This window comes from Chaetodon auriga, chromosome 17, assembly GCF_051107435.1.
Source record: "Chaetodon auriga isolate fChaAug3 chromosome 17, fChaAug3.hap1, whole genome shotgun sequence".
In the NCBI taxonomy this organism is placed as follows: domain Eukaryota; kingdom Metazoa; phylum Chordata; class Actinopteri; order Chaetodontiformes; family Chaetodontidae; genus Chaetodon; species Chaetodon auriga.
Genome location: NC_135090.1, coordinates 21,483,688 through 21,509,836, shown reverse-complemented (window position 1 = coordinate 21,509,836; position 26,149 = coordinate 21,483,688). Strand labels below are relative to the sequence as shown.

At 42.6% G+C, this 26,149-nt stretch overlaps 4 protein-coding genes across 17 annotated transcripts; all 4 read right to left on the bottom strand.

Moving 5' to 3' along the window:
• Positions 1-1,455: 1,455 nt before the first annotated feature.
• On the bottom strand, positions 1,456-10,483 carry LOC143335784 (major histocompatibility complex class I-related protein 1-like). Of its 3 annotated transcripts, none has more exons than XM_076755418.1 (6): positions 10,357-10,483; positions 9,888-10,157; positions 6,651-6,929; positions 6,222-6,524; positions 5,679-5,781; positions 1,456-2,161 (listed from the first exon to the last, which is right to left on the bottom strand). In XM_076755418.1, the coding sequence occupies exons 1-5, from the start codon at positions 10,403-10,405 to the stop codon at positions 5,681-5,683; spliced, it is 1,002 nt and encodes a 333-aa protein (XP_076611533.1). In that variant the 5' UTR covers positions 10,406-10,483; the 3' UTR covers positions 1,456-2,161; positions 5,679-5,680. The 3 variants fall into 3 exon arrangements, with proteins under 3 accessions (XP_076611533.1, XP_076611532.1, XP_076611534.1); XM_076755417.1 differs by having other exon boundaries at positions 1,515-2,229; positions 5,685-5,781; XM_076755419.1 differs by lacking the exon at positions 6,651-6,929 and having other exon boundaries at positions 1,523-2,161.
• A 216-nt stretch (positions 10,484-10,699) lies between these two features.
• Positions 10,700-25,942, bottom strand: LOC143335782 (major histocompatibility complex class I-related protein 1-like). 4 transcript variants are annotated; one of them, XM_076755410.1, is made up of 9 exons: positions 25,384-25,942; positions 15,487-15,906; positions 15,017-15,286; positions 14,259-14,537; positions 13,548-13,850; positions 12,928-13,035; positions 12,556-12,573; positions 12,293-12,379; positions 10,700-11,767 (listed from the first exon to the last, which is right to left on the bottom strand). In XM_076755410.1, exons 2-8 carry the CDS (start codon positions 15,533-15,535, stop codon positions 12,330-12,332), a joined length of 1,077 nt encoding a protein of 358 aa, XP_076611525.1. In that variant the 5' UTR covers positions 15,536-15,906; positions 25,384-25,942; the 3' UTR covers positions 10,700-11,767; positions 12,293-12,329. The 4 variants fall into 4 exon arrangements, 3 of the variants coding, with proteins under 3 accessions (XP_076611525.1, XP_076611523.1, XP_076611526.1); XR_013078450.1 differs by lacking the exon at positions 25,384-25,942 and having other exon boundaries at positions 10,708-11,045; positions 11,310-11,767; positions 15,487-16,192; XM_076755408.1 differs by lacking the exon at positions 25,384-25,942 and having other exon boundaries at positions 15,487-16,192.
• Positions 16,282-25,396, bottom strand: LOC143335781 (major histocompatibility complex class I-related protein 1-like). 4 transcript variants are annotated; one of them, XM_076755406.1, is made up of 8 exons: positions 20,124-20,262; positions 19,654-19,923; positions 18,896-19,174; positions 17,885-18,187; positions 17,581-17,688; positions 17,292-17,309; positions 17,029-17,115; positions 16,282-16,352 (listed from the first exon to the last, which is right to left on the bottom strand). In XM_076755406.1, exons 1-7 carry the CDS (start codon positions 20,170-20,172, stop codon positions 17,066-17,068), a joined length of 1,077 nt encoding a protein of 358 aa, XP_076611521.1. In that variant the 5' UTR covers positions 20,173-20,262; the 3' UTR covers positions 16,282-16,352; positions 17,029-17,065. The 4 variants fall into 4 exon arrangements, with proteins under 4 accessions (XP_076611521.1, XP_076611520.1, XP_076611522.1 ...); XM_076755405.1 differs by lacking the exon at positions 16,282-16,352 and having other exon boundaries at positions 16,418-17,115; positions 20,124-20,520; XM_076755407.1 differs by lacking the exons at positions 16,282-16,352; positions 18,896-19,174 and having other exon boundaries at positions 16,418-17,115.
• LOC143335783 (major histocompatibility complex class I-related protein 1-like) lies at positions 20,446-25,575 on the bottom strand. Of its 6 annotated transcripts, XM_076755415.1 has the most exons (9): positions 25,305-25,466; positions 24,922-25,205; positions 24,452-24,721; positions 23,694-23,972; positions 22,937-23,239; positions 22,633-22,740; positions 22,261-22,278; positions 22,005-22,084; positions 20,446-21,321 (listed from the first exon to the last, which is right to left on the bottom strand). In XM_076755415.1, the coding sequence occupies exons 2-8, from the start codon at positions 24,968-24,970 to the stop codon at positions 22,035-22,037; spliced, it is 1,077 nt and encodes a 358-aa protein (XP_076611530.1). In that variant the 5' UTR covers positions 24,971-25,205; positions 25,305-25,466; the 3' UTR covers positions 20,446-21,321; positions 22,005-22,034. The 6 variants fall into 6 exon arrangements, 5 of the variants coding, with proteins under 5 accessions (XP_076611530.1, XP_076611529.1, XP_076611527.1 ...); XM_076755414.1 differs by having other exon boundaries at positions 24,922-25,344; XR_013078451.1 differs by lacking the exon at positions 20,446-21,321 and adding an exon at positions 21,387-21,738 and having other exon boundaries at positions 21,818-22,084; positions 24,922-25,338.
• Positions 25,943-26,149: the final 207 nt, after the last annotated feature.

Genomic DNA, 26,149 nt, shown 5'->3' with positions numbered 1-26,149 from the left:
CTGCCATCTAGTGGCAGTATGTTGGAAGCAGGGAGTGTGTCAAGCAGGAGCTAGAAAGTGCAGCAGAGTCCAAAAACATGTCGCTCCTGGGTCGTGTCTGTCTACTTCCTCAACTTCTGCGCTTGTCAAAGGCATAATCTGTGAGTTAAACCAAACATGCTTATTTAGGAATGTTTGTGAGTGCTTTCATTTTGTGTTTTGTGTTATTGAAGGCGGTACGCCATTTACTCGGTGTAGCTGTTGTTATCATTTAGCATTGTGCTTGCTATTCAAAATACTATGTGTTGCTAATGTTAAGACCTCAGGTTGGTTATTCTACACACAGAAATAAGTGTGAATGTACATTTTTACACGGAAACTGAACGTTGTTTATTCTGTTTCTGTTCTCACAGTTTTACAAGTAAAATGGATCAGTAAACTGAAGAATGCTCCACGTGTGGTTACTGAAGCCATATGTTTAGCTCGCTGCATAGGCTAAAGCTCTTAGCTGAGGGCAGAAGAATCAGGGTACAATACGAATGAACAATTAAAGATGCCTCCACCTTCTGTCTGTTGTTGTGGTCACTTACAAAAAATAAATAAAACTAGATTTATAAAAACTAAATAAACCCAGCAGGCACATAGTGGATTTACAGCACAATTCATGTCCCACATGTGTTTGATGATGGCAGACTGAGCCTTTGGGGCGATCCATGTTTGTCTCCATGTGAAAGTAAATAAAACTTTCAAGTTTCTTCCAAATGTTCACTTGGACTCAAGGATGAACCGATCAGACTTGGGGGGTCAAAGGTTACTGTGATCACACAAAATACATTTTTGACCATAACTCAAGAATTCATACGTTGGTTAAACAGTTTCCTCCCCATCTCCACAGACAGACTCATCCTCTTTGGAGGCTCTTTTTAGACCCACTCATGTTACTCACCTGTTGCCAGTTAACCTAATTACCTGTGAGATGTTCCACCAGCTGTTAGCTTTCAGCATTTCACAGCTTTTCCAGCCTTTTGCTGCCACTGTCCCAACTTTTGGGAAATGTGTTGCAGTATGTGTGTAACTTATTGGACATCCCATTCTAAAACCATGAACATTACTTTGGAGTCAGGCCTGCATTTGTGGCACCACTCCAACGTGTCTTTATGGACATGGCTTTGTCCTCAGAGGAAGAGTCATGATGGAACAAACTGTTGGTACAAAGTTGGAACTAAGCAGCTCAGGCCCTGAAGAACAGCCCCAGACCCTCAATCCACCCCCACCAAACTTTACAGCAGGCACGATGAATTCTGGAAGTGTTCTCCTCCACAGACTGACTTGTGGCAAAGGTGGTATCCCTCGACAGAGCCACGCTTACAGTCACTGAGCTCTTTACAGTCCAATCAAGGTTCTAAATGTTTGTCTATGGAGATTTCATGGCCTCTCCTCCCGACGGCTTGAAGAAATGAAGCAGTGACATTTTCTATCCATCGTTCAGAAAACAAATTTTATTGCTCATTTAAGTTCAAACATAAATGAACATTTGGCTGAACGTATCTTTGACAAAGCTCTTCTCTTCTAGCACTGGCAACTGCTTTTGTTCGAATAAATGTAACATTCTTCACTTGTTAGACGGCATTTTGTTAACTGAGCAGTTTCAGAGCAAAGAGCAGACTGACAGGACAGTCTGTGCAAACACACCTGAGATGATGTTAAAGGTTTTTACTCCATTTGATCAGATATAGAACTTCATAAAACATATATGAAAATGAATTAAAACTTCTGTGTCTACTTCAAAGAGAACTTAAAACTCAATTTAAAGTGCAATATATCAGCAAAGGATGATCAGACCATAAATAAAAGAAACCATAAATAACAGCAACAAAATCAATGTGATGTAACAGTAGCTAAAAAGAGAATATAAAGATGTAAGCACACACACATTGAAGGATTTCCCTCCCAGTGAAGCTTCTGCCAGCTCTGACTGACACTTCAATCATCTTCATTGGTGAGTAAATGAACGCACGCTTGACCTGTTTGACTGAACCTGTGATGTTCTGACAGCTTCTACGACTTCACATCTCAAAGTTAAATATCAGCACGTTCTGATCAGAAACATGTCTTTTACAAATCAGCATGTTTGATGCCACAGGAACGTCAGTGGAGTCCTCTTCTGATCCTCACTGAGAGTCTGTGGAGACAGATTCATAAATGACAACATCAATAACTGTTGGAGGAATTGGAGGATTTTTGAGGTAACTGTACTTTGAGTGTTTGTATCTTTCGTTCCTTTCACTTGTCTTCAGCTACATTTCAGAGGGAAATCTACTTTTTCCTTCATTACATTTGTCTGACCTGCAATCAGCTGGCGACCGGTTCAGGGGTGTACCCCGTCTCTCGCCCATTGCCAGCTGGGATAGGCTCCAGCCCCCCGCAACCCCGAAAGGGATGCGGGGGTATAGAAGATGAATGAATGAATATTTGTCTGACAGCTAAAGTTACTTTTCAGATTAAGATTTTACATTCACTCACTGAACATTTTCCTTCAGAGCGAGTACTTTTACTTCGATTCTGTAAGTAGATTTTGCTGATAACACGTGTCTTTTTACTCAAGTAAGATTTTAAAAGCAGGATTGATTTGGAATAGAGTATTTTTACATTGTTGTATTGGTACAAGTTCTGAAACCCATCTGCTTCCTGTGGTTATCATGCATGGACTGTCTCTGTGGACTCTAAACATCAGCTGAACGTGAAATACAGGATGAAAGTTGGACATTATTCCAGTGAACTGTTGTGTGCACAGCAAATTGTGTAGTGTGGCGCTGTGAGAGACCACTGACTCTCCAGTAGCTCTTTTTTTAACTTTTTAATGCAACCAGGAGCCAGTTTTTCCACTTATTCCAGAGAGGAGCTGCTGGCTCTGAGAACAATGGCATACCAGCAGAGCTGAGGAGGAGACCCAGGGGCTGCAAAGCCGGGGCCAGGCTAAAGGCTAGACTCGCGGACAACTGGGGCGCTTTAAACCATCAATTCCCTCTGTAATCATGGTGAACGTGAACGTGAGCTCAGTCACGTGATCGTCATCTGTCTTCACATTCCTCTGAGAGCGGACGCTGCCATTGCATGTGAGAAGAGTCACCCCGTCACAGCAAAGCTACAGACACAGAACCCTGAGGCACTCGTGATTATTTCTGGGGACTTTAATCATGCAACTTTGGACTCTACTTTGGGTGTTTTTTTACCGAGTTGTGGACTGTCCAACAAGGAACAACACGACAATTGACTTGTTGTATGCTAATGTGAGGGATGCATACAGAGCCACCCCCCTCCCCCCTCTAGGGAAGTCTGACCACAACCTGGTCCACCTACAGCCACAGTACACCCCCCTGGTCAAAAAGCAGCCTGCAACAACTCGCTCCAACAGGAGGTGGTCCCCTGAGATGGAAGGTACCCTGAGAGACTGCCACAACACCACGGTCTGGGACATGATGTTCAGCCTGCACGACAAGGACATAGAGGGGATGATGCACTGTCTGAGGGATTACCTTAACTTCTGTGCAGATGTGGTCTCTTCTGCAAAGACTGTCCGCCACTACCCTAATAACAAACCATGGGTAACGCGGGAAGTCAAAGCTGTCCTCAACAGTCTTCAGAAGCAGAGACAAGGAGGCTGTGAAGGCAGCACAGCAAGAGGTGAAACACTGTGTGAGGGAAGCTAAAGACAACTACAGGAGAAAGGTGCAGCAGAAACTGGGGGAGAACAACATGAACGAGGTCTGGGAGGGTGTGAAAACCATCACAGGCCACAAGACAAAGACTAGAGTCGTTGGGGGGACAATGGAGAAAGCAAACGAACTGAATGACTTCTTCAAACAGTTCAGCCAGTCCATGGCTGCCCAACTCTAACCCTCAGTGCAGCTACCCCTCCTCCTTCCCTCAAGACACCTCCTTCCAGACACCACAGCAGCCTCCTCCTCCTCCCATCGCATCACCCCAACAAAATCTCCTCCTCACATCACTGTGGACCAGGTCAGAGGACAGCTGCACACCAGGAAAGCAACAGGTCCAGACAAGGTGTGCCCAAGGCTCCTAAAGACCTGCACCTTAGTCTGCAGCTAGGGAGAGTGCCCACCCTCTGGAAGACATCATGCATCATTCCAGTTCCTAAGAAGAACCTTCCCAGCAAGCCGAATAACTTCCGACGAGTGGCACTCACCTCACACCTGATGAAGACATTGGAGCGGCTCTTCCTCAGCCTCATCAGACCACAGGTACAACACACCCAGGACAGCCTGCAGTTTGCATGCTGGACAGGTGTTGGTGTGGAGGATGCCATCCTCTACCTGCTACATCGAGCCAACTCTTATCTGGGTAAGGCATTGTGAGGATTCTCTTCCTGGACTTCTTGAGTGCCTTTAACACTATCCAGCCCCTTATGCTTCGGGACAAACTAAGCACGATGGGAGTGGACCCCTACCTGGTTGCCTGGATTTTCAGCTACCACACCAACATCAGGCTAAAGGACATCACATCTGACACTGTGATCAGCAGCACAGGAGCCCCCCAGGGCACGGTGCTTGCGCCTCTTCTCTTCACCCTGTACACATCAGACTTCTGCTACAACTCTGAGCTGTGTCACATTCAGAAGTTCACCGATGACACAGCCATCGTGGGATGCATCAGGGACGACAGACAGGAGGAGTATAGGAGCCTGGTGATGGACTTTGCTGCCTGGAGCCACATGAACCATCTGCAACTCAACACCTCAAAGACAAAGGAACTGGTCATTGACTTCGGGAAGTCCAGTTCTGATAGAGGGAGTTGAGGTGGAGGCTGTGGACTCCTACAAGTACTTCGGGCTGTGGCTGGACAGCAAACTGGACTGGACAACACACACCAACCACATGTACATGAAAGGACAGAGCAGGCTGTACTTCCTGAGGAGGCTGCGGCCATTTAACATCTGCAACAAACTCCTGTGGGTGTTCTACCAGTCTGTGGTCAGCAGCGTCCTCTTCTACACGGTAGTGTGCTGGGGGGCCAGCACATCCAAGAAGGACACATCCTGGCTGGGCAAACTGATCAGGCCAGCCAGCTTGGTGGCCAGTGCAAAGCTGGACTCTCTGATGACAGTGGCAGAGAAGAGGATGCTGCAAAAACTGCTGGACATTATGGATGATGCCAGGCATCCTCTGCACACCCTCATCAGGAGGAGCCTGTTCAGTGGAATACTGCTCCTTCCCAAGTGCAGGATGAACAGACTGAAACACTCTTTTGTCCCTCATGCCATCAGACTGTACAACTCCTCACTCGGGGTGAGGAGGTAACATGGGACAGAGGGTGGGAAGAATATTGTATATATTGTATGCCACATATTTTTCACCCTTTATCTGTATCACTTTGAGCTGCTGGAACCCCCATTTCCCCTGAGGGGTCCTACCAAAGGGATCAATGAAGTCCAATCTAATCCAATCACAGGAAAGATGAAACAAGATTGCACTCACTGTGATCACTTAGCAGCTGGATTTCAGTCTGATGACAAAAAATTAAGAAAAATAATTAAATATGAAATTCTATAATTATATATTAGAGACATGACTTGATATGAATGATTGATTACTAAAAGTCACAAGAAAATGAAGCCATGTTGTCCTTGACATGAAACTGCATGTGGAATCCAACAGCGGGGGAAAAATGGCTTCACTCACCTTCACCTATTGTTCCTCCTCCACATGTAGAGTCCAATGATGAAGACTGTCAGCAGCAGCAGTCCTATAACAACTGCAACAACAGGAAACTCTGGAGGAGAAACTGGAACCAAAACACAACATTGACACTTTGACTGGACCTCTGGACGGAGATGAATGTGTTCAGCTCAAAGACACCACTTCAGTATTTCAGAATATGAAGCAGATTGTGTGAAGAAGACAGTCAAGTGAGGAACAGAATGCATTTCAGTGTGAACAGTAGTTCTGGTTTCCTTTAACACCGACATCTGCTGTGCTACAGAGAGCTAAGAGGCTGGTTTCCCACTCACATGTCTGTGTGTTGCACTGATGTCTCTGTGTCCTCTGACATTATCAATGACTTTGATGAGCTCAGTGTCATCATAACGGATAGAATTGATGGCCAAAGGTACGAAAATCAGACACAAGCTGCAAACTGGAATTACAAAAGCTTTTGTTCATAACATCTGTAGATACAATCCAGGTCTGCTTAAATGGACAAACAAATACTGATCCCAGTCTCACCCCAGTTGGTCCTGATCTCTGCTTTGTCCAGTTTGGTGACGTCGTCGTCCTTCACACCAGAGAGATGAAACACACAGTCGTACCTCCTCCAGTCTTCAGGTGGGACTGATGAAACGTTGAGGTCAGCGCTCGTCTGGAAGGTTCCGTCGTGGTTGGGGAGGATCTCTCCGAGCTCCACGTCCTCATGAAGCTCCTCTCCATCTTTCCTCCAGATGAGTGTGGCTCTGTCAGGGTAGAAACCTGAAGCGTGGCAGCTGACTGGAGAGGAGGGAGTCTTCTGGAGGAGAGACACTGAGGGGAGCTCTGCAGAGAGAGAAAGAACTGACTAAATCAAATCTTACTGCCACAGAAAACAATCAAAAAGAAGGTGATGTCAGACTACATGTAATGTATTAATGACAGGAACTGCATCAGGTCATGCGATTCTACCTGTTCTCTGCAGAGAGCTCTTGCTGACGACCAAATACTTCTTCAGCCTCTCAGGACAAATCTCAGTGAAGAACATTTCATTAAATTTCAATCTAGCTTCATCAGCATTCCATCTCAGTTTGATGGTCACAGCCTGTTGTTTTGGAGCGATCCATGTCAGCGTCTTCAGGTCCAATGATATGAAGTCTTCTCCATCATAACCATACTGACTAAAACCATTAACCTCTCCAGTCTCATCATCCCACTCACAGCAATCCATATTCTGGAAAACAAGGACATCTGACAGACACAAACAGAGACTGTGATTAATAATGACGTACAGATGAAATCTCCAGTGAAAGATGATCTTAAAGATATTGTTGCATTGTGTGATGAGCTGCTGTTCTCCAAGTCTTGAGCTGTGTTCATGATTCAAGAGATGAAAGTGATGAAACACAATTTATTGTGCGCTTCGTTCAAAGAGTGGCCTGATCCAAGTTTCAAGCAACGGTTTCTTCATTCCATGTCAAATTCATCTTCATGTTTCAGACGTTAAAACAGGTGGTCCACAAGCAGCATTACAATATTAAAAAGGGTCATAACGAACATGAATGCATGGCAAAGGCAAAAGCGCAAAGCACCTGGCGTAAGCGGTCATCAAAGGTAGGCTTTCCACCATCACCCACTCACTACCAACTAACCTAAGACCATGAACAGCTGATATGAATCCTTACTACCACCAACACCACTTGACCCAATCACCGAGCGTCACCACGCAGGTGCACTGCAGCTCAACCCACGCCCATCTCCCACACAATTTCTCTTTCACAGTTTAAAAGAGTATTGCAGCAACAAGTCAAGGAAAGGACTTTATTGATCCCACACTGGGGAAATTTAGTCGTTACAGCAAGCAGGTTACAAAAAGCAGGCACAGTGACATAAAGAGGTCAAAATAAAAAATAAAAACATAGAAGTATACATGACACAGAATAGAAAAACAACTATGTCTATGTGCATTTGTAGATTATTAAAAATAGTCAATGCCAAAGAATCCTACAGTCATAAAAAAAATACTTTTGCTAGTAGTCTTATTGTGAAAAACTAACTACCGACATGACATGTATTGTATTGCACCTGAGAAAATACTATTTCACTTAAATAAATACTAGGTCTATGTATATGCACGATATATACATTTTATAAAAACACAGTTGCCAATATGGATCATAAATAGTGTTATTGCACAGTTGACAGAAATACACAACTTAGAAATTCAGAAATTGCACCAGGTGAAATGGATAAATGAGAGCAGATATTAGCATTAGAGCAGATATAAGCCTTGAACAGTAGTGCAAAATCAAAACAGGTTTATGATGTAGAATTAAGAAAGAAAGACAGCATCAACACAGAGCTACAACACATAATGCTGGTGTTAAAAAGTCTGACAGATGTAGGAATGAAGGACCTGCAGTAGCGTTCTTTCTTACAGACTGGATGCAGCAGTCTGTTACTGAAGGAGCTGCTTAAGCCCCCCACCGTCTCATGCAGGGGGTGGGAAGGGTTCTCCATGATCGATGTCAGCTTGGCTAACATCCTCTTCCCACCCACCTCCTCGATGGTGTCCAGAGGGCAGTCCAGGACAGAGCCAGCTCTCCTGACCAGTTTGTTTAGTCTTTTCCTGTCCCTCTCAAAGCTCCCACAGCCCCAGCAGACCACTGCATGGAAAACTGCAGATGCCACCACAGAATCGTAAAATGTTTTTAACAGTGTCCTACATACTCCAAAGGACCTCAGTCTTCTGAGCAGGTGCAGATGACTTTGGCCCCTCCTGTACAGGGCATCTGTGTTATTTGTCCAGTCCAGTTTGTTGTTGAGGTGAACACCTAGGTATTTGTAATCCCCTACGATCTCAATGTCTGAGCCCTGGATGTTCACTGGTGTAGTCTGTGGTACCTTCCTTTGGAAATCAATCCTCCCTCTTGCTGGTGTTTATGTGCAGGTGGTTCAGTCCACACCAGTCCACGAAGTTGGTTACAACCTCCCTGTATTCCAATTCGTTCCCCTGTGATACGCATATGGCTATATCATCGGAGAACGTCTGGACGTGGCAGCTGTTGGTGTTGTGTCTGAAGTCCGATGTGAAATTCTCTAAACCATTAATTCAAGAAATTAACGTTACATTTACGTCCCCATTTTTCCCTAAAAACTACTTCTCAATATCGCCAAACTCATTCTGCCATTGTTTTGCCATAAGTTTCTCTCTGCAGTTGTTTGTGTTACTTTGTATCATCCATATCATTTGTCGTATTATCCATTATTCATATTCATTCATTCATTCATCTTCTATACCGACTATCCCTTTCGGGGTTACGGGGGGGCTGGAGCCTATCCCAGCTGTCAACGGGCGAGAGGCGGGGTACACCCTGAACCAGTCGCCAGTCAATTGCAGGTTATTCATATTCATTCCCATTATTTTGTTTCATAAATAATACTTTTCATACAAGAAAGCAATCCCTATGTCAAGAATTTACGCTTCAGATTATCAGACTGATCTACTGTTGGTTCATTCGTTGTCACTACATCAGCATTATAAGACATGATAAATAAAATCCTTCTTAACAGGAGGAAAGTTGGTGCCCTGTATTTTATTAACGAATGCAACATTAACTTAGAGGTTTAATAAACTGACTCCCCTACGATTATGATTTTACACGAGAGCGCCAAAAGCAGATCTTATGCGACGCAATGTTCTACTTGGGTAAATTAGCACGGAGCACCCAAACACTGTAGCCTGCCGAGTGTCAAAATAAATGTTGATATGATTTTAAAGTACAATAAAGTTTGTAATCTTTGAATATCATTTCTTACAACTTTTTAATGCGCCCCTCTGGTTTTAAACAGGCCCCTCCTTGGCCTACTAAAATTAGTCAAATCCGCCCCTGGCAGTTTGAGTGTGTAAACAATGGACCCGAACTTCAATGGATCTCCTGAAGGTGAGGAAAGTAATCCACAAAGTAGAAAAAACCGTCGCTACACCATCTTAATTCAGCAGCTGATTTGTGTTTGCATGCTGACTGACGGCTTGTGGTCGACTGCTGTCTGTAAACCATCAGGATGGCATGATTTACACCAACTTCTACTGACATTTCACAGTAAAATTACATCTGATTATGATCTTCAGGCTCTGCAGAGGGTCACTTTACAACTAAGATGCAGAACAGCAGTAAAAAGTCAAATAGAATATTTTCCATACTTTACCTCCACTTTGGTTGAAGCGCTGCTTCAAACTGGACAGTGTGGTTTTGAATAAGTTTGGCTGAATCTGAAAACACTCTCTTCTGTACCACTCCAACACCTGAGGATCATTTTCTAATAATGTTTTCATCCACTCCTGTTTTGGTTCTACTGTCTTTCTGTTGATGTCGCAGTAAGCCACCAGATGTTCATCAACCGCTGCAGCTGCCATAAACTCTGGGAAGTTTGGGACTCCATCAGACCCAGTTAAGAAATACTTCAGGGAGTGTTTCACTGCAGACAAACAAGGTTTACACATTCAGTAGAAATACAGTGAACACATCACACTCATAAATGTGATCCATTCAGTTTGATTCAGTTAAAACACACCAGGCTTATCAGGTTCATACAAAGTGAAAGTAAACTAGCAGTGTGATCTACGCAGGAACAAAACGCACAGAGGTTAAAGTCAAGATTTAAACTGTGATCTTACCTGATGATGAAACGTGACAGAAGAGAAGCAACAAAAATAACACTTTCATCTTGTCTTGATAAAAATGAGTTTGTGAAGGATCGACCTGCTTCAGCTCTTCTATTGCTTTTAGACTTCCGTGTGATCGTGAGCGCGCCCGCACGCCGCTGAAAACCAGCAATGCGCGCTCCCGTTCTCCGCTCCCGTTTCTGACTTCCTGGACCTGTGGTCTTTACAAACTACTAAGAAATAAAGGATTCAGGCTCGAATATGCAGAAATGATTTTATTGCTCACACTGTCTCCTCACACCTTCAACCCAACAGGAAACTCAACTCGACACTGAAGACTGCGCGGATGAAACCTCCTCCTCTTCCTCCTCCTCCTCCTCCTACTTCTGTGTTTGTTCTTGAACAGTTTCCCAATTTGTCCAACTAGCATTGTTTTCATGAGCAGCTCTTCTCTGACATCATCATCATCATCATCATCATCATCATCATCATCATCATCATCCATCAGTCTGCAGTTGTTGTTGCCCTCTAGTGGAAAGTGACTGAAACACACCCTTCAGTCTACTTGGTGTGACGTCACCTCCTTGTTGGTGAATCTAATAAACATGAAGTGAATTATTGACCTCATTATTGTTCAAATTATGTTTCTCCGTTGCTTTTGTAGTATTATAGTACTGTACAAGAAAGAAGCTGCGTGTTAACTGACTGATATAAATATAACTCTATGCGTTACATTAACGCTCAACTTGGACTTCTTTCTGAAAAACAGTACTGTGTTTCTAACAATAACAGACTTGTGTATATATATTTAAATTGTTATTTTTTATACTCTTATTTTAGTAGATGTGTCATATTTTAGTAGATGTGTCATGCACCAATTTCACCAGAAAAAATTCCTCGTATGTGTAAAAGCATTCTTGGCAATAAAGCTTTTTCTGATTCTGATTCTGATTCTGATTCTGAACTATTTTAAACCTTCAAACAAACGATAAATTATCAATATTGAAAAATAAAAATACAAGACATCAATCCCTGTAAGTGGGAAAATGTATTCATGGCTATCACAGTCATGTCCTTAAAGCCTGAAGCTTTCATTATTAAATGTAAAATCGTTTTGTTCCTCATCATTATTTTTCTTTCTTCTGAACACACACTGCTGCAGTGTTTGTGCCACTTTACCACAGTGACAGCAGAGGCAGTGAATTCCACAGGAATTAAAAAAGTCAACATTATTGACAGATTTCAAACTGCATGTGCAGCTCATGAGGCGAAATAAAGTCAACCTGCATTTCCCACATGCAGGAAGTTCTCCAAAAAGTCTTTTCTAACTGTGTCTCTGTCCCACGTGTGTTTGATGATGGCAGACTGAGCTTTTGGGGCCATCCATAGGCTGATGTCTCCAGTCTCTGTAACATGTGGACACCTGAAAGACAGACAGAGACTGCAGTGAACCACATCTGTTATTACATCTGGACCACAGAGACACACTGACTTCACTGAAAAGTAAAGATCACAGTCCAGGACGACTCAGAGGTTCCCGACTTCCTCGTTGTGTTTCAGACACAGTGCATTATCTTATTTAGAGTTCAGGAGCTTGTTTGTTGGACCAAGTTCACCAGAGGAGACTGAAAAGTGCAGCAGTGAGAGGAAAGATGAAGGTCACTGATGACTCTGATGAAGGCTGTTCCAGTTCCATCTGAAACCAGACTGAAGCAGATCATGTTTTATGTTCACGATGTGGATGGAAAGATGATGATCCAGCTGTTTATTAAACCTTTAGTCCAGTATATTGAAGGGAAGGTTTGAGACTGAGCCATAGTTCATGATGACACGTGGAAAAAGAAAGAACACAACATTTGACTTTGATATTCATGTATGTTCATCAGTGCACAGCAAAACGCTTGCTGAGAATGCAGGCGACACCTTACTCTACCCAGACCGAACGCACCTTTAAGCTTTTATTCCTCATCCAGTGTGTTTGTGGTTCAGGTCTCTGGATTCAGTTTCTCAGAGAGCTCAGAGCTGCTGTCAGGAGCTGTAAGGTCACAAACAAACTGTGTCAAGTCCACTCATCCTGCACTGAGCGTTCACAAACACTGAATACAGGAAACAGTCCTGAAAAAGTTCATCTGCACAATAATGTCAAAGCCTTTTCATCTCCAGCAGACAGTGTGTGTCAGATCAGAGGAAACACAATCAAAGGTTACTTACGAGATGGAGGCCGTTGGACTGAAATCAAGACAAAAGACAAATCAGTTCAGTTCCAGCTGGAAATGACAGAATATCTTTCATGGGCTCATCCCCTCTTCTCCTCACTCACAGTGAAAAATAAATCCATTCTATCCTTCTGTTCAGTCCTGGCTTCATCTCTGTTCTATCACTTCTCTCCACATCATCATGGTACAGTCATATTATCACGACTCTCTGAGCCTCACACAGCTTAAAGTGTTGGTCGCTTCAAACTGTTCAGAGAACTGATGCTTGTTTCAGCTTTTCAACCTGGATAAAAGCATCAACTCAGAGACGAAAACCAAAGAACTGAAAAAGTCAAAGAAGCAGAAAATCTCTCCATTTGTCTCTCACCTTTCTTCTTTTTGTAGACGATGAATCCAACAGCAGCAGCAGCGATGAAGACGAGAAGAAGAACAACCACTGCAGCAAAGATGAGGACGATCTCGTCACTGAGCTTCTCTGTTCAGGAAAAAAAGACTTAAATGAAGACTGGCACACTGGTGTGTGTATGTAAAAATATATGAAACCTTTTATGTGTTGGATTTGAAAGACTCACACTGACAGTTTAAATAAATAAATGCATCATAAATAAATGAAAATAGAACTGAAGCAATCAAACTTACATGATGAACATTAAAGTTCTCTTCAGTTCAGCAAAGTAGAGACGATGGAGTAAAATCATGTTTTGCAGGTTTCAGCATTGGACTTGTTTAAAGAGTGGACAGGCAGCACAAAGCTGTCACTGTGAGCTAAAACCAATACGTCTGTAAAATGCTTTAAAACTTTCAGTGACTTGTTCAGCTCACATGATCTGACCAGTGATCCTGCAGCGAGCATCATGCATTTGATTAGGATGGATATTATTGGTTGTTTAAAGATCAGTTTCCAGCTAAATTGGAAGAAAGAAGCTAAAATCCACAACAACCAACAGACCTGCAGTCACATTCAGCACCTTCTCATCTCATTCTCACCCCAGTTGGTCCTGATCTCTGCTTTGTCCAGTTTGGTGACGACGTCGTCCTTCACACCAGAGAGATGAAACACACAGTCGTACCTCCTCCAGTCTTCAGGTGGGACTGATGAAACGTTGAGGTCAGCGCTGGTCTGGAAGGTTCCGTCGTGGTTGGGGAGGATCTCTCCGAGCTCCACGTCCTCATGAAGCTCCTCTCCATCTTTCCTCCAGATGAGTGTGGCTCTGTCAGGGTAGAAACCTGAAGCGTGGCAGCTGACTGGAGAGGAGGGAGTCTTCTGGAGGAGAGACACTGAGGGGAGCTCTGCAGAGAAAGAGAGTGAGAGGCAATTTAGGATAATTAAGACAATTTATTTTATTTTGCAGGTAAAAAGGGGCCCAGACATCCATCACATGAGCTATAAGAACAAATGACAGCACGACACAACGACCCATTTGTTCCACGACCTCCACACTGTCTGTTTGTAGTCAGAGAAGGGAACTACACCACCACTAAAGAGACTCACTGCAGTCAGAAAAGAGAAGATCTGCCTGTTTTTACGCTTCACAGCAAAGTGATCAATCAGTGTCACTGAAACTGTGTGAACCTACTGAACTCATGCTTTGATGGAAAGTCATGTCTGATTGGTTGAGACTAAATCAGATCTTACTGCCACAGAAAATGAGCAAGAAGAAGGTGATGTCATCATGACATCAGGTCATGTGATTCTACCTGTTCTCTGCAGAGAGCTCTTGCCATAGGCCAAATACTTCTTCAGCCTCTCAGGACAAAGCTCAGTGAGGTCAATCTCATTATATTTCAATCTATCTTTATCGGCATCCCAGCTCAGTTTGGTGGTCACAGCCTGTGGTTTTGGAGCGATCCATGTCAGCGTCTTCAGGTCCAATGATAGAAAGTCTTCTCCATCATAACCATACTGATTGAAACCATGAGCCTCTCCAGTCTCATCATCCCACTCACAGCCACTCATCTTCTGGAAAACATGGACATCTGACAGACACAAACAGAGACTGTGATTAATAATGACGTACAGATGAAATCTCCAGTGAAAGATGATCTTAAAGATGTTGTTGCATTGTGTGATGAGCTGCTGTTCTCCAAGTCTTCAGCTGTGTTCATCATTCAAAAGCACATAATCAGTGCACTTTCTCTTTACACGAGCGATCAAACAAAATTTCTCTTTCACAGTTTTAAACTTACAATGATTGTTATTCTGTTATTTTCAGTATTGCAGCAACATGCAGCAACAAGTCAAAGCAGCAGCTGATTTGTGTTTGCATGCTGACTGACGGCTTGTGGTCGACTGCTGTCTGTAAACCATCAGGATGGCATGATTTACACCAACTTCTACTGACATTTCACAGTAAAATGACATCTGATTATGATCTTCAGGCTCTGCAGAGGGTCACTTTACAACCAAGATGCAGAACAGCAGTAAAAAGTCAAATAGAATATTTTCCATACTTTACCTTCACTTTGGTTGAAGCGCTGCTTCAAACTGTACAACCTGGTTTTGAATAAGTTTGGCTGAATGTGAAAACACTGTACTCTGCACCACTCCAACTCCTGAGGATCATTTTCTAATAATGTTTTCATCCACTCCTGTTTTGGTTCTACTGTCGTTCTGTTGATGTCGCAGTAAGCCACCAGATGTTCATCAACCACTGCAGCTCCCACAAACTCTGGAAAGTTTGAGACTCCAGATGATGCAGTTAAGAAATACTTCAGGGAGTGTTTCACTGCAGACAAACAAGGTTTACACATTCAGTAGAAATACAGTGAACACATCACACTCATAAATGTGATCCATTCAGTTTAAATCAGTTAAAACACACCAGGCTTATCAGGTTCATACAAAAGTGAAAGTAAACTAGCAGTGTGATCTACGCAGGAACAAAACGCACAGAGGTTAAAGTCAAGATTTAAACTGTGATCTTACCTGATGATGAAACGTGACAGAAGAGAAGCAACAAAAATAACACTTTCATCTTGTTTTGATAAAGATGAGGTTGTGAAGGATCAACATGCTTCACTTCGTCAACTGTCCTTTTAGACGTCCGTTATTGAACGTGAGCGCGCCCGCACGCCACAGAAATCCAGCAATGCGCGCTCACGTTCTTCCGTGCGCCTTCCCTCCTGTTCTGTTGATCGCTCGATTCTTGCACTGTGTCCTTTTCTGACTTCCTGGACCTGTGGTCTTTACAAACTACTAAGAAATAAAGGTTTTATTCAGCTAGAAAATGTAGAAATGATTTTATTGCTCACACTGTCTCCTCACACCTTCAACCCAACAGGAAACTCAACTCGACACTGAAGACTGCGCGGATGAAACCTCCTCCTCCTCTTCCTCCTCCTCCTCCTGTGTTTGTTCTTGAACAGTTTCCCAATTTTTCCAACCAGCATTGTTTTCATGAGCAGCTCTTCTCTGACATCATCATCATCATCATCATCATCATCATCATCCATCAGTCTGCAGTTGTTGTTGCCGTCTAGTGGAAAGTGACTGAAACACACCCTTCAGTCTACTTGGTGTGATGTCGCCTCCTTGTTGGTGAATCTAATAAACATGAAGTGAATTATTGACCTCATTATTGTTCAAATTATGTTTCTCAGTTGCTTTTGTAGTATTATAGTACTGTACAAGAAAGAAACTGTGTGTTAACTGTGTTAAACCTTCAAACAAACGATAAACTATCAATATTGAAAAATAAAAATACAAGATATCTGTCAATAATGATGATGGCAGACTGAGCTTTTGGGGCCATCCATAGGCTGATGTCTCCAGTCTCTGTAAAATGTGGACACCTGAAAGACAGACAGAGACTGCAGTGAACCACATCTGTTATTACATCTGGACCACAGAGACACACTGACTCTTCAGCTCAAAGTTTATTAGTTAATGATGACACATGGATCGAGGTCATTTTCACTCTGTGACAGTGAGATAACAGCAACATGACAAGATATTATAACACTGCTAATGTTCATATGACTGCAGCTCCAGTCACAGATGAGTGTGTGGACTCACAAAAAGAGACAAAACATTCAAAGTTGGACATTTTACTGAAGAGTGAAACAAAAAGAAAGAACAAAACATTTGATTTTCACATTAATTTCTGTTGATCATTTCACAGTAAAATGCACCAAACGTTGGCTGAGCGTTCCTCCAGAAGCCCAGTATTCATGTTCATGATGTTTGATCGATCATCAGTTAATGCAGTTCTTCAAAAACCATAAAATATCATTTAAAATACATCAAAAAACTTCATGTAACATGCTTAGAAACTTTGATAGGAAACACATTATTCAATCAAATTCAAATTAAGCGTAAAATAAAATAAACATTAAAAACAGATTTAAAACATCAAGTTTAAATTTGTAATGTGAATTACAACAGTTACATTTAACATAAATCAAATAAATTCAAACTATTACTCTCCTTCAGTCTCGTTCAGTTCTGTAAAACTGTGTGATGAGTCACAGGTCACATGAGGAAACTCATCCAGTGTGTTTGTGGTTCAGGTCTGTGGATTCAGTTTCTCAGAGAGCTCAGAGCTGCTGTCAGGAGCTGTAAGGTCACAAACAAACTGTGTCAAGTCCACTCATCCTGCACTGAGCGTTCACAAACACTGAATACAGGAAACAGTCCTGAAAAAGTTCATCTGCACAATAATGTGAAAGCCTTTTCATCTCCAGCAGACAGTGTGTGTCAGATCAGAGGAAACACAATCAAAGGTTACTTACGAGATGGAGGCCGTTGGACTGAAATCAAGACAAAAGACAAATCAGTTCAGTTCCAGCTGGAAATGACGGAATATCTTTCATGGGCTCATCCCCTCTTCTCCTCACTCACAGTGAAAAATAAATCCATTCTATCCTTCTGTTCAGTCCTGGCTTCATCTCTGTTCTATCACTTCTCTCCACATCATCATGGTACAGTCATATTATCACGACTCTCTGAGCCTCACACAGCTTAAAGTGTTGGTCGCTTCAAACTGTTCAGAGAACTGATGCTTCTTCATTTGTCTCTCACCTTTCTTCTTTCTGTAGAAGATGAATCCAGAAGCAGCAGCAGCGATGAAGACGAGAACAAGAACAACCACTACAGCAGAGATGAGGACGATCTTGTTACTGAGCTTCTCTGTTCAAGAAAAAAAGAATTAAAAAATGAAGACTGGCACATAGATCTGTATTTTATTTGAACCTTTATTGAACCAGGATGGATATTATTGGTTGTTTAAAGATCAGTTTCCAGCTAAATTGGAAGAAAGAAGCTAAAATCCACAACAACCAACAGACCTGCAGTCACATTCAGCACCTTCTCATCTCATTCTCACCCCAGTTGGTCCTGATCTCTGCTTTGTCCAGTTTGGTGACGACGTCGTCCTTCACACCAGAGAGATGAAACACACAGTCGTACCTCCTCCAGTCTTCAGGTGGGACTGATGAAACGTTGAGGTCAGCGCTGGTCTGGAAGGTTCCGTCGTGGTTGGGGAGGATCTCTCCGAGCTCCACGTCCTCATGAAGCTCCTCTCCATCTTTCCTCCAGATGAGTGTGGCTCTGTCAGGGTAGAAACCTGAAGCGTGGCAGCTGACTGGAGAGGAGGGAGTCTTCTGGAGGAGAGACACTGAGGGGAGCTCTGCAGAGAGAGAGAGAGAGAGAGAGAGAGAGAGAGGGAGAGAGAGGGAGAGAGAGAGAGGGAGAGGGAGAGAGAGAGAGAGAGAGAGGGAGAGAGAGAGAGAGGGAGAGAGAGGGAGAGAGAGAGAGAGAGAGAGAGAGAGAGAGAGAGAGAGAGAGGGAGAGAGAGAGAGAGAGAGAGGGAGAGAGAGAGAGGGAGAGGGAGAGAGAGAGAGAGAGAGAGGGAGAGAGAGAGAGAGAGAGAGAGAGAGGGAGAGAGAGGGAGAGAGAGGGAGAGAGAGAGAGAGAGAGAGAGAGAGAGAGAGAGGGAGAGAGAGAGAGAGGCAATTTAGGATAATTAAGGCAATTTATTTTATTTTGCAGGTAAAAAGGGGCCCAGACATCCATCACATGAGCTATAAGAACAAATGACAGCACGACACAACGACCCATTTGTTCCACGACCTCCACACTGTCTGTTTGTAGTCAGAGAAGGGAACTACACCACCACTAAAGAGACTCACTGCAGTCAGAAAAGAGAAGATCTGCCTGTTTTTACGCTTCACAGCAAAGTGATCAATCAGTGTCACTGAAACTGTGTGAACCTACTGAACTCATGCTTTGATGGAAAGTCATGTCTGATTGGTTGAGACTAGATCAGATCTTACTGCCACAGAAAATGATCAGGAAGAAGGTGATGTCATCATGACATCAGGTCATGTGATTCTACCTGTTCTCTGCAGAGAGCTGTTGCCAAGGACCAAATACTTCTTCAGCCTCTCAGGACAAAGCTCAGTGAAGAACACCTCATTATATTTCAATCTATCTTCATCAGCATCCCAGCTCAGTTTGGTGGTCACAGCCTGTGGTTTCAGAGCGATCCATGTCAGCGTCTTCAGGTCCAATGAAAGAAAGTCTTCTCCATCATAACCATACTGACTAAAACCATGAGCCTCTCCAGTCTCATCATCCCACTCACAACCATCTATGTTCTGGAAAACATGGACATCTGACAGACACAAACAGAGACTGTGATTAATAATGACGTACAGATGAAATCTCCAGTGAAAGATGATCTTAAAGATGTTGTTGCATTGTGTGATGAGCTGCTGTTCTCCAAGTCTTCAGCTGTGTTCATCATTCAAAAGCACATAATCAGTGCACTTTCTCTTTACACGAGTGATCAAACACAATTTCTCTTTCACAGTTTTAAACTTACAATGATTGTTATTCTGTTATTTTCAGTATTGCGGCAACATGCAGCAACAAGTCAAAGCAGCAGCTGATTTGTGTTTGCATGCTGACTGACGGCTTGTGGTCGACTGCTGTCTGTAAACCATCAGGATGGCATGATTTACACCAACTTCTACTGACATTTCACAGTAAAATGACATCTGATTATGATCTTCAGGCTCTGCAGAGGGTCACTTTACAACTAAGATGCAGAACAGCAGTAAAAGGTCAAATAGAATATTTTCCATACTTTACCTCCACTTTGGTTAAAGCGCTGCTTCAAACTGTACATCGTGGATTTCAGTAAGTTTGGCAGGATCTGAAAACAGTGTCCTTTGTACCACTCCAACACCTGAGGGTCATTTTCAAATAATGTTTTCATCCACTCCTGTTTTGGTTCTACTGTCTTTCTATTGATGTCGCAGGAACCAACCAGTTGTTCATCAACCACTGCAGCTCCAACAAACTCTGGAAAGTTTGAGACTCCAGATGATGTAGTTGAGAAATACTTCAGGGAGTGTTTCACTGCAGACAAACAAGGTTTACACATTCAGTAGAAATACAGTGAACACATCACACTCATAAATGTGATCCATTCAGTTTGATTCAGTTAAAACACACCAGGCTTATCAGGTTCATACAAAGGTGAAAGTAAACTAGCAGTGTGATCTACGCAGGAACAAAACGCACAGAGGTTAAAGTCAAGATTTAAACTGTGATCTTACCTGATGATGAAACGTGACAGAAGAGAAGCAACAAAAATAACACTTTCATCTTGTTTTGATAAAGATGAGTTCGTGAAGGATCAACCTCCTCCAGCTCTTCTAATTCCTCCAGACTTCGCTCTTTAAGGGATCATTTGTGGGTTTGTCCCTCGCGAGCCCGCACGCCACAGAAATCCAACAATGCGCGCTCACGTTCTTCCGTGCGCCTTCCCTCCTGTTCTGTTGATCGCTCGATTCTTGCACTGTGTCCTTTTCTGACTTCCTGGACTGTGGTCTTTACAAACTACTAAGAAATAAAGGTTTTATTCAGGCTAGAAAATGTAGAAATGATTTTATTGCTCACACTGTCTCCTCACACCTTCAACCCAACAGGAAACTCAACTCGACACTGAAGACTGCGCGGATGAAACCTCCTCCTCCTCCTCCTCCTCCTCCTGTGTTTGTTCTTGAACAGTTTCCCAATTTTTCCAACCAGCATTGTTTTCATGAGCAGCTCTTGTCTGACATCATCATCATCATCATCATCATCCATCAGTCTGCAGTTGTTGTTGCCCTCTAGTGGAAAGTGACTGAAACACACCCTTCAGTCTACTTGGTGTGACGTCACCTCCTTGTTGGTGAATCTAATAAACATGAAGTGAATTATTGACCTCATTATTGTTCAAATTATGTTTCTCAGCTGCTTTTGTAGTATTATAGTACTGTACAAGAAAGAAGCTGCGTGTTAACTGTGTTAAACCTTCAAACAACGATAAAGTATCAATATTGAAAAATAAAAATACAAGACATCAATCCCTGCATCAATCCCTGTAAGTGGGAAAATGTATTCATGGCTATCACAGTCATGTCCTTAAAGCCTGAAGCTTTCATTATTAAATGTAAAATCGTTTTGTTCCTCATCATTATTTTTCTTTCTTCTGAACACACACTGCTGCAGTGTTTGTGCCACTTTACCACAGTGACAGCAGAGGCAGTGAATTCCACGGGAATTAAAAAAGTCAACATTATTGACAGATTTCAAACTGCATGTGCAGCTCATGAGGCGAAATAAAGTCAACCTGCATTTCCCACATGCAGGAAGTTCTCCAAAAAGTCTTTTCTAACTGTGTCTCTGTCCCACGTGTGTTTGATGATGGCAGACTGAGCTTTTGGGGCCATCCATAGGCTGATGTCTCCAGTCTCTGTAAAATGTGGACACCTGAAAGACAGACAGAGACTGCAGTGAACCACATCTGTTATTACATCTGGACCACAGAGACACACTGACTCTTCAGCTCAAAGTTTATTAGTTAATGATGACACATGGATCGAGGTCATTTTCACTCTGTGACAGTGAGATAACAGCAACATGACAAGATATTATAACACTGCTAATGTTCATATGACTGCAGCTCCAGTCACAGATGAGTGTGTGGACTCACAAAAAGAGACAAAACATTCAAAGTTGGACATTTTACTGAAAAGTGAAACAAAAAGAAAGAACAAAACATTTGATTTTGACATTCATTTCTGTTCATCAGTTGACAGTAAAATGCACCAAACGTTGGCTGAGCGTTCCTCCAGAAGCCCAGTATTCATGTTCATGATGTTTGATCGATCATCAGTTAATGCAGTTCTTCAAAAACCATAAAATATCATTTAAAATACATCAAAAAACTTCATGTAACATGCTTAGAAACTTTGATAGGAAACACATTATTGGATCAAATTCCAATTAAGCGTAAAATAAAATAAACATTAAAAACTGATTTAAAACATCAAGTTTAAATTTGTAATGTCAATTACAACAGTTACATTTAACATAAATCAAATAAATTCAAACTATTACTCTCCTTCAGTCTCGTTCAGTTCTGTAAAGCTGTGTGATGAGTCACAGGTCACATGAGGAAACTCATCCAGTGTGTTTGTGGTTCAGGTCTCTGGATTCAGTTTCTCAGAGAGCTCAGAGCTGCTGTCAGGAGCTGTAAGGTCACAAACAAACTGTGTCAAGTCCACTCATCCTGCACTGAGCGTTCACAAACACTGAATACAGGAAACAGTCCTGAAAAAGTTCATCTGCACAATAATGTGAAAGCCTTTTCATCTCCAGCAGACAGTGTGTGTCAGATCAGAGGAAACACAATCAAAGGTTACTTACGAGATGGAGGCCGTTGGACTGAAATCAAGACAAAAGACAAATCATTTCAGTTCCAGCTGGAAATGACAGAATATCTTTCATGGGCTCATCCCCTCTTCTCCTCACTCACAGTGAAAAATAAATCCATTCTATCCTTCTGTTCAGTCCTGGCTTCATCTCTGTTCTATCACTTCTCTCCACATCATCATGGTACAGTCATATTATCACGACTCTCTGAGCCTCACACAGCTTAAAGTGTTGGTCGCTTCAAACTGTTCAGAGAACTGATGCTTGTTTCAGCTTCTCAACCAGGATAAAAGCATCAACTCAGAGACGAAAACCAAAGGACTGAAAAAGTCAATGAAGCAGAAAATCTCTCCATTTGTCTCTCACCTTTCTTCTTTCTGTAGACGATGAATCCAACAGCAGCAGCAGTGATGAAGATGAGAAGAAGAACAACCACTGCAGCAGAGATGAGGACGATCTCTTCACTGGGCTTCTCTGTTCAAGAAAAAAAGAATTAAAAAATGAAGACTGACACATAGATCTGTTTTTTATTTTAACCTTTATTGAACCAGGATTGATATTATTGGTTGTTTAAAGATCAATTTCCAGCTAAATTGGAAGAAAGAAGCTAAAATCCACAACAACCAACAGACCTGCAGTCACATTCAGCACCTTCTCATCTCATTCTCACCCCAGTTGGTCCTGATCTCTGCTTTGTCCAGTTTGGTGACGACGTCGTCCTTCACACCAGAGAGATGAAACACACAGTCGTACCTCCTCCAGTCTTCAGGTGGGACTGATGAAACGTTGAGGTCAGCGCTGGTCTGGAAGGTTCCGTCGTGGTTGGGGAGGATCTCTCCGAGCTCCACGTCCTCATGAAGCTCCTCTCCATCTTTCCTCCAGATGAGTGTGGCTCTGTCAGGGTAGAAACCTGAAGCGTGGCAGCTGACTGGAGAGGAGGGAGTCTTCTGGAGGAGAGACACTGAGGGGAGCTCTGCAGAGAGAGAGAGAGAGAGAGAGAGAGAGAGAGAGAGAGAGAGAGAGAGAGAGAGAGGGAGAGAAGCAATTTAGGATAATTAAGACAATTTATTTTATTTTGCAGGTAAAAAGGGGCTCAGACATCCATCACATGAGCTATAAGAACAAATGACAGCACGACACAACGACCCATTTGTTCCACGACCTCCACACTGTCTGTTTGTAGTCAGAGAAGGGAACTACACCACCACTAAAGAGACTCACTGCAGTCAGAAAAGAGAAGATCTGCCTGTTTTTACGCTTCACAGCAAAGTGATCAATCAGTGTCACTGAAACTGTGTGAACCTACTGAACTCATGCTTTGATGGAAAGTCATGTCTGATTGGTTGAGACTAGATCAGATCTTACTGCCACAGAAAATGATCAGGAAGAAGGTGATGTCATCATGACATCAGGTCATGTGATTCTACCTGTTCTCTGCAGAGAGCTCTTGCCAAGGACCAAATACTTCTTCAGCCTCTCAGGACAAAGCTCAGTGAAGAACACCTCATTATATTTCAATCTATCTTCATCAGCATCCCAGCTCAGTTTGATGGTCACAGCCTGTGGTTTCAGAGCGATCCATGTCAGCGTCTTCAGGTCCAATGATAGAAAGTCTTCTCCATCATAACCATACTGACTAAAACCATGAGCCTCTCCAGTCTCATCATCCCACTCACAACCATCTATGTTTTGGAAAACATGGACATCTGACAGACACAAACAGAGACTGTGATTAATAATGACGTACAGATGAAATCTCCAGTGAAAGATGATCTTAAAGATATTGTTGCATTGTGTGATGAGCTGCTGTTCTCCAAGTCTTCAGCTGTGTTCATCATTCAAAAGCACATAATCAGTGCACTTTCTCTTTACACGAGTGATCAAACACAATTTCTCTTTCACAGTTTTAAACTTACAATGATCGTTATTCTGTTATTTTCAGTATTGCGGCAACATGCAGCAACAAGTCAAAGCAGCAGCTGATTTGTGTTTGCATGCTGACTGACGGCTTGTGGTCGACTGCTGTCTGTAAACCATCAGGATGGCATGATTTACACCAACTTCTACTGACATTTCACAGTAAAATGACATCTGATTATGATCTTCAGGCTCTGCAGAGGGTCACTTTACAACTAAGATGCAGAACAGCAGTAAAAGGTCAAATAGAATATTTTCCATACTTTACCTCCACTTTGGTTAAAGCGCTGCTTCAAACTGTACATCGTGGTTTTGAGTAAGTTTGGCAGGATCTGAAAACAGTGTCCTTTGTACCACTCCAACACCTGAGGGTCATTTTCAAATAATGTTTTCATCCACTCCTGTTTTGGTTCTACTGTCTTTCTATTGATGTCGCAGGAACCAACCAGTTGTTCATCAACCACTGCAGCTCCAACAAACTCTGGAAAGTTTGAGACTCCAGATGATGTAGTTGAGAAATACTTCAGGGAGTGTTTCACTGCAGACAAACAAGGTTTACACATTCAGTAGAAATACAGTGAACACATCACACTCATAAATGTGATCCATTCAGTTTGATTCAGTTAAAACACACCAGGCTTATCAGGTTCATACAAAGGTGAAAGTAAACTAGCAGTGTGATCTACGCAGGAACAAAACGCACAGAGGTTAAAGTCAAGATTTAAACTGTGATCTTACCTGATGATGAAACGTGACAGAAGAGAAGCAACAAAAACAACACTTTCATCTTGTTTTGATAAAGATGAGTTCGTGAAGGATCAACCTCCTCCAGCTCTTCTAATTCCTCCAGACTTCGCTCTCTGAGGGATCGTTTGTGGGTTTGTCCCTCGCGAGCCCGCAGGCCACAGAAATCCAACAATGCGCGCTCACGTTCTTCCGTGCGCCTTCCCTCCTGTTCTGTTGATCGCTCGTTTCTTGCACTGTGTCCTTTTCTGACTTCCTGGACCTGTGGTCTTTACAAACTACTAAGAAATAAAGGTTTTATTCAGGCTAGAAAATGTAGAAATGATTTTATTACTCACACTGTCTCCTCACACCTTCAACCCAACAGGAAACTCAACTCGACACTGAAGACTGCGCGGATGAAACCTCCTCCTCCTCCTCCTCCTCCTCTTCCTCCTTCTGGGTGTGTTCTTGAACAGTTTCCCAATTTGTCCAAATAGCATTGTTTTCATGAGCAGCTCTTCTCTGACATCATCATCATCATCATCATCATCATCATCATCCATCAGTCTGCAGTTGTTGTTGCCCTCTAGTGGAAAGTGACTGAAACACACCCTTCAGTCTACTTGGTGTGACGTCACCTCCTTGTTGGTGAATCTAATAAACATGAAGTGAATTATTGACCTCATTATTGTTCAAATTATGTTTCTCAGCTGCTTTTGTAGTATTATAGTACTGTACAAGAAAGAAGCTGCGTGTTAACTGTGTTAAACCTTCAAACAACGATAAAGTATCAATATTGAAAAATAAAAATACAAGAAATCAATCCCTGCATCAATCCCTGTAAGTGGGAAAATGTATTCATGGCTATCACAGTCATGTCCTTAAAGCCTGAAGCTTTCATTATTAAATGTAAAATCGTTTTGTTCCTCATCATTATTTTTCTTTCTTCTGAACACACACTGCTGCAGTGTTTGTGCCACTTTACCACAGTGACAGCAGAGGCAGTGAATTCCACGGGAATTAAAAAAGTCAACATTATTGACAGATTTCAAACTGCATGTGCAGCTCATGAGGCGAAATAAAGTCAACCTGCATTTCCCACATGCAGGAAGTTCTCCAAAAAGTCTTTTCTAACTGTGTCTCTGTCCCACGTGTGTTTGATGATGGCAGACTGAGCTTTTGGGGCCATCCATAGGCTGATGTCTCCAGTCTCTGTAAAATGTGGACACCTGAAAGACAG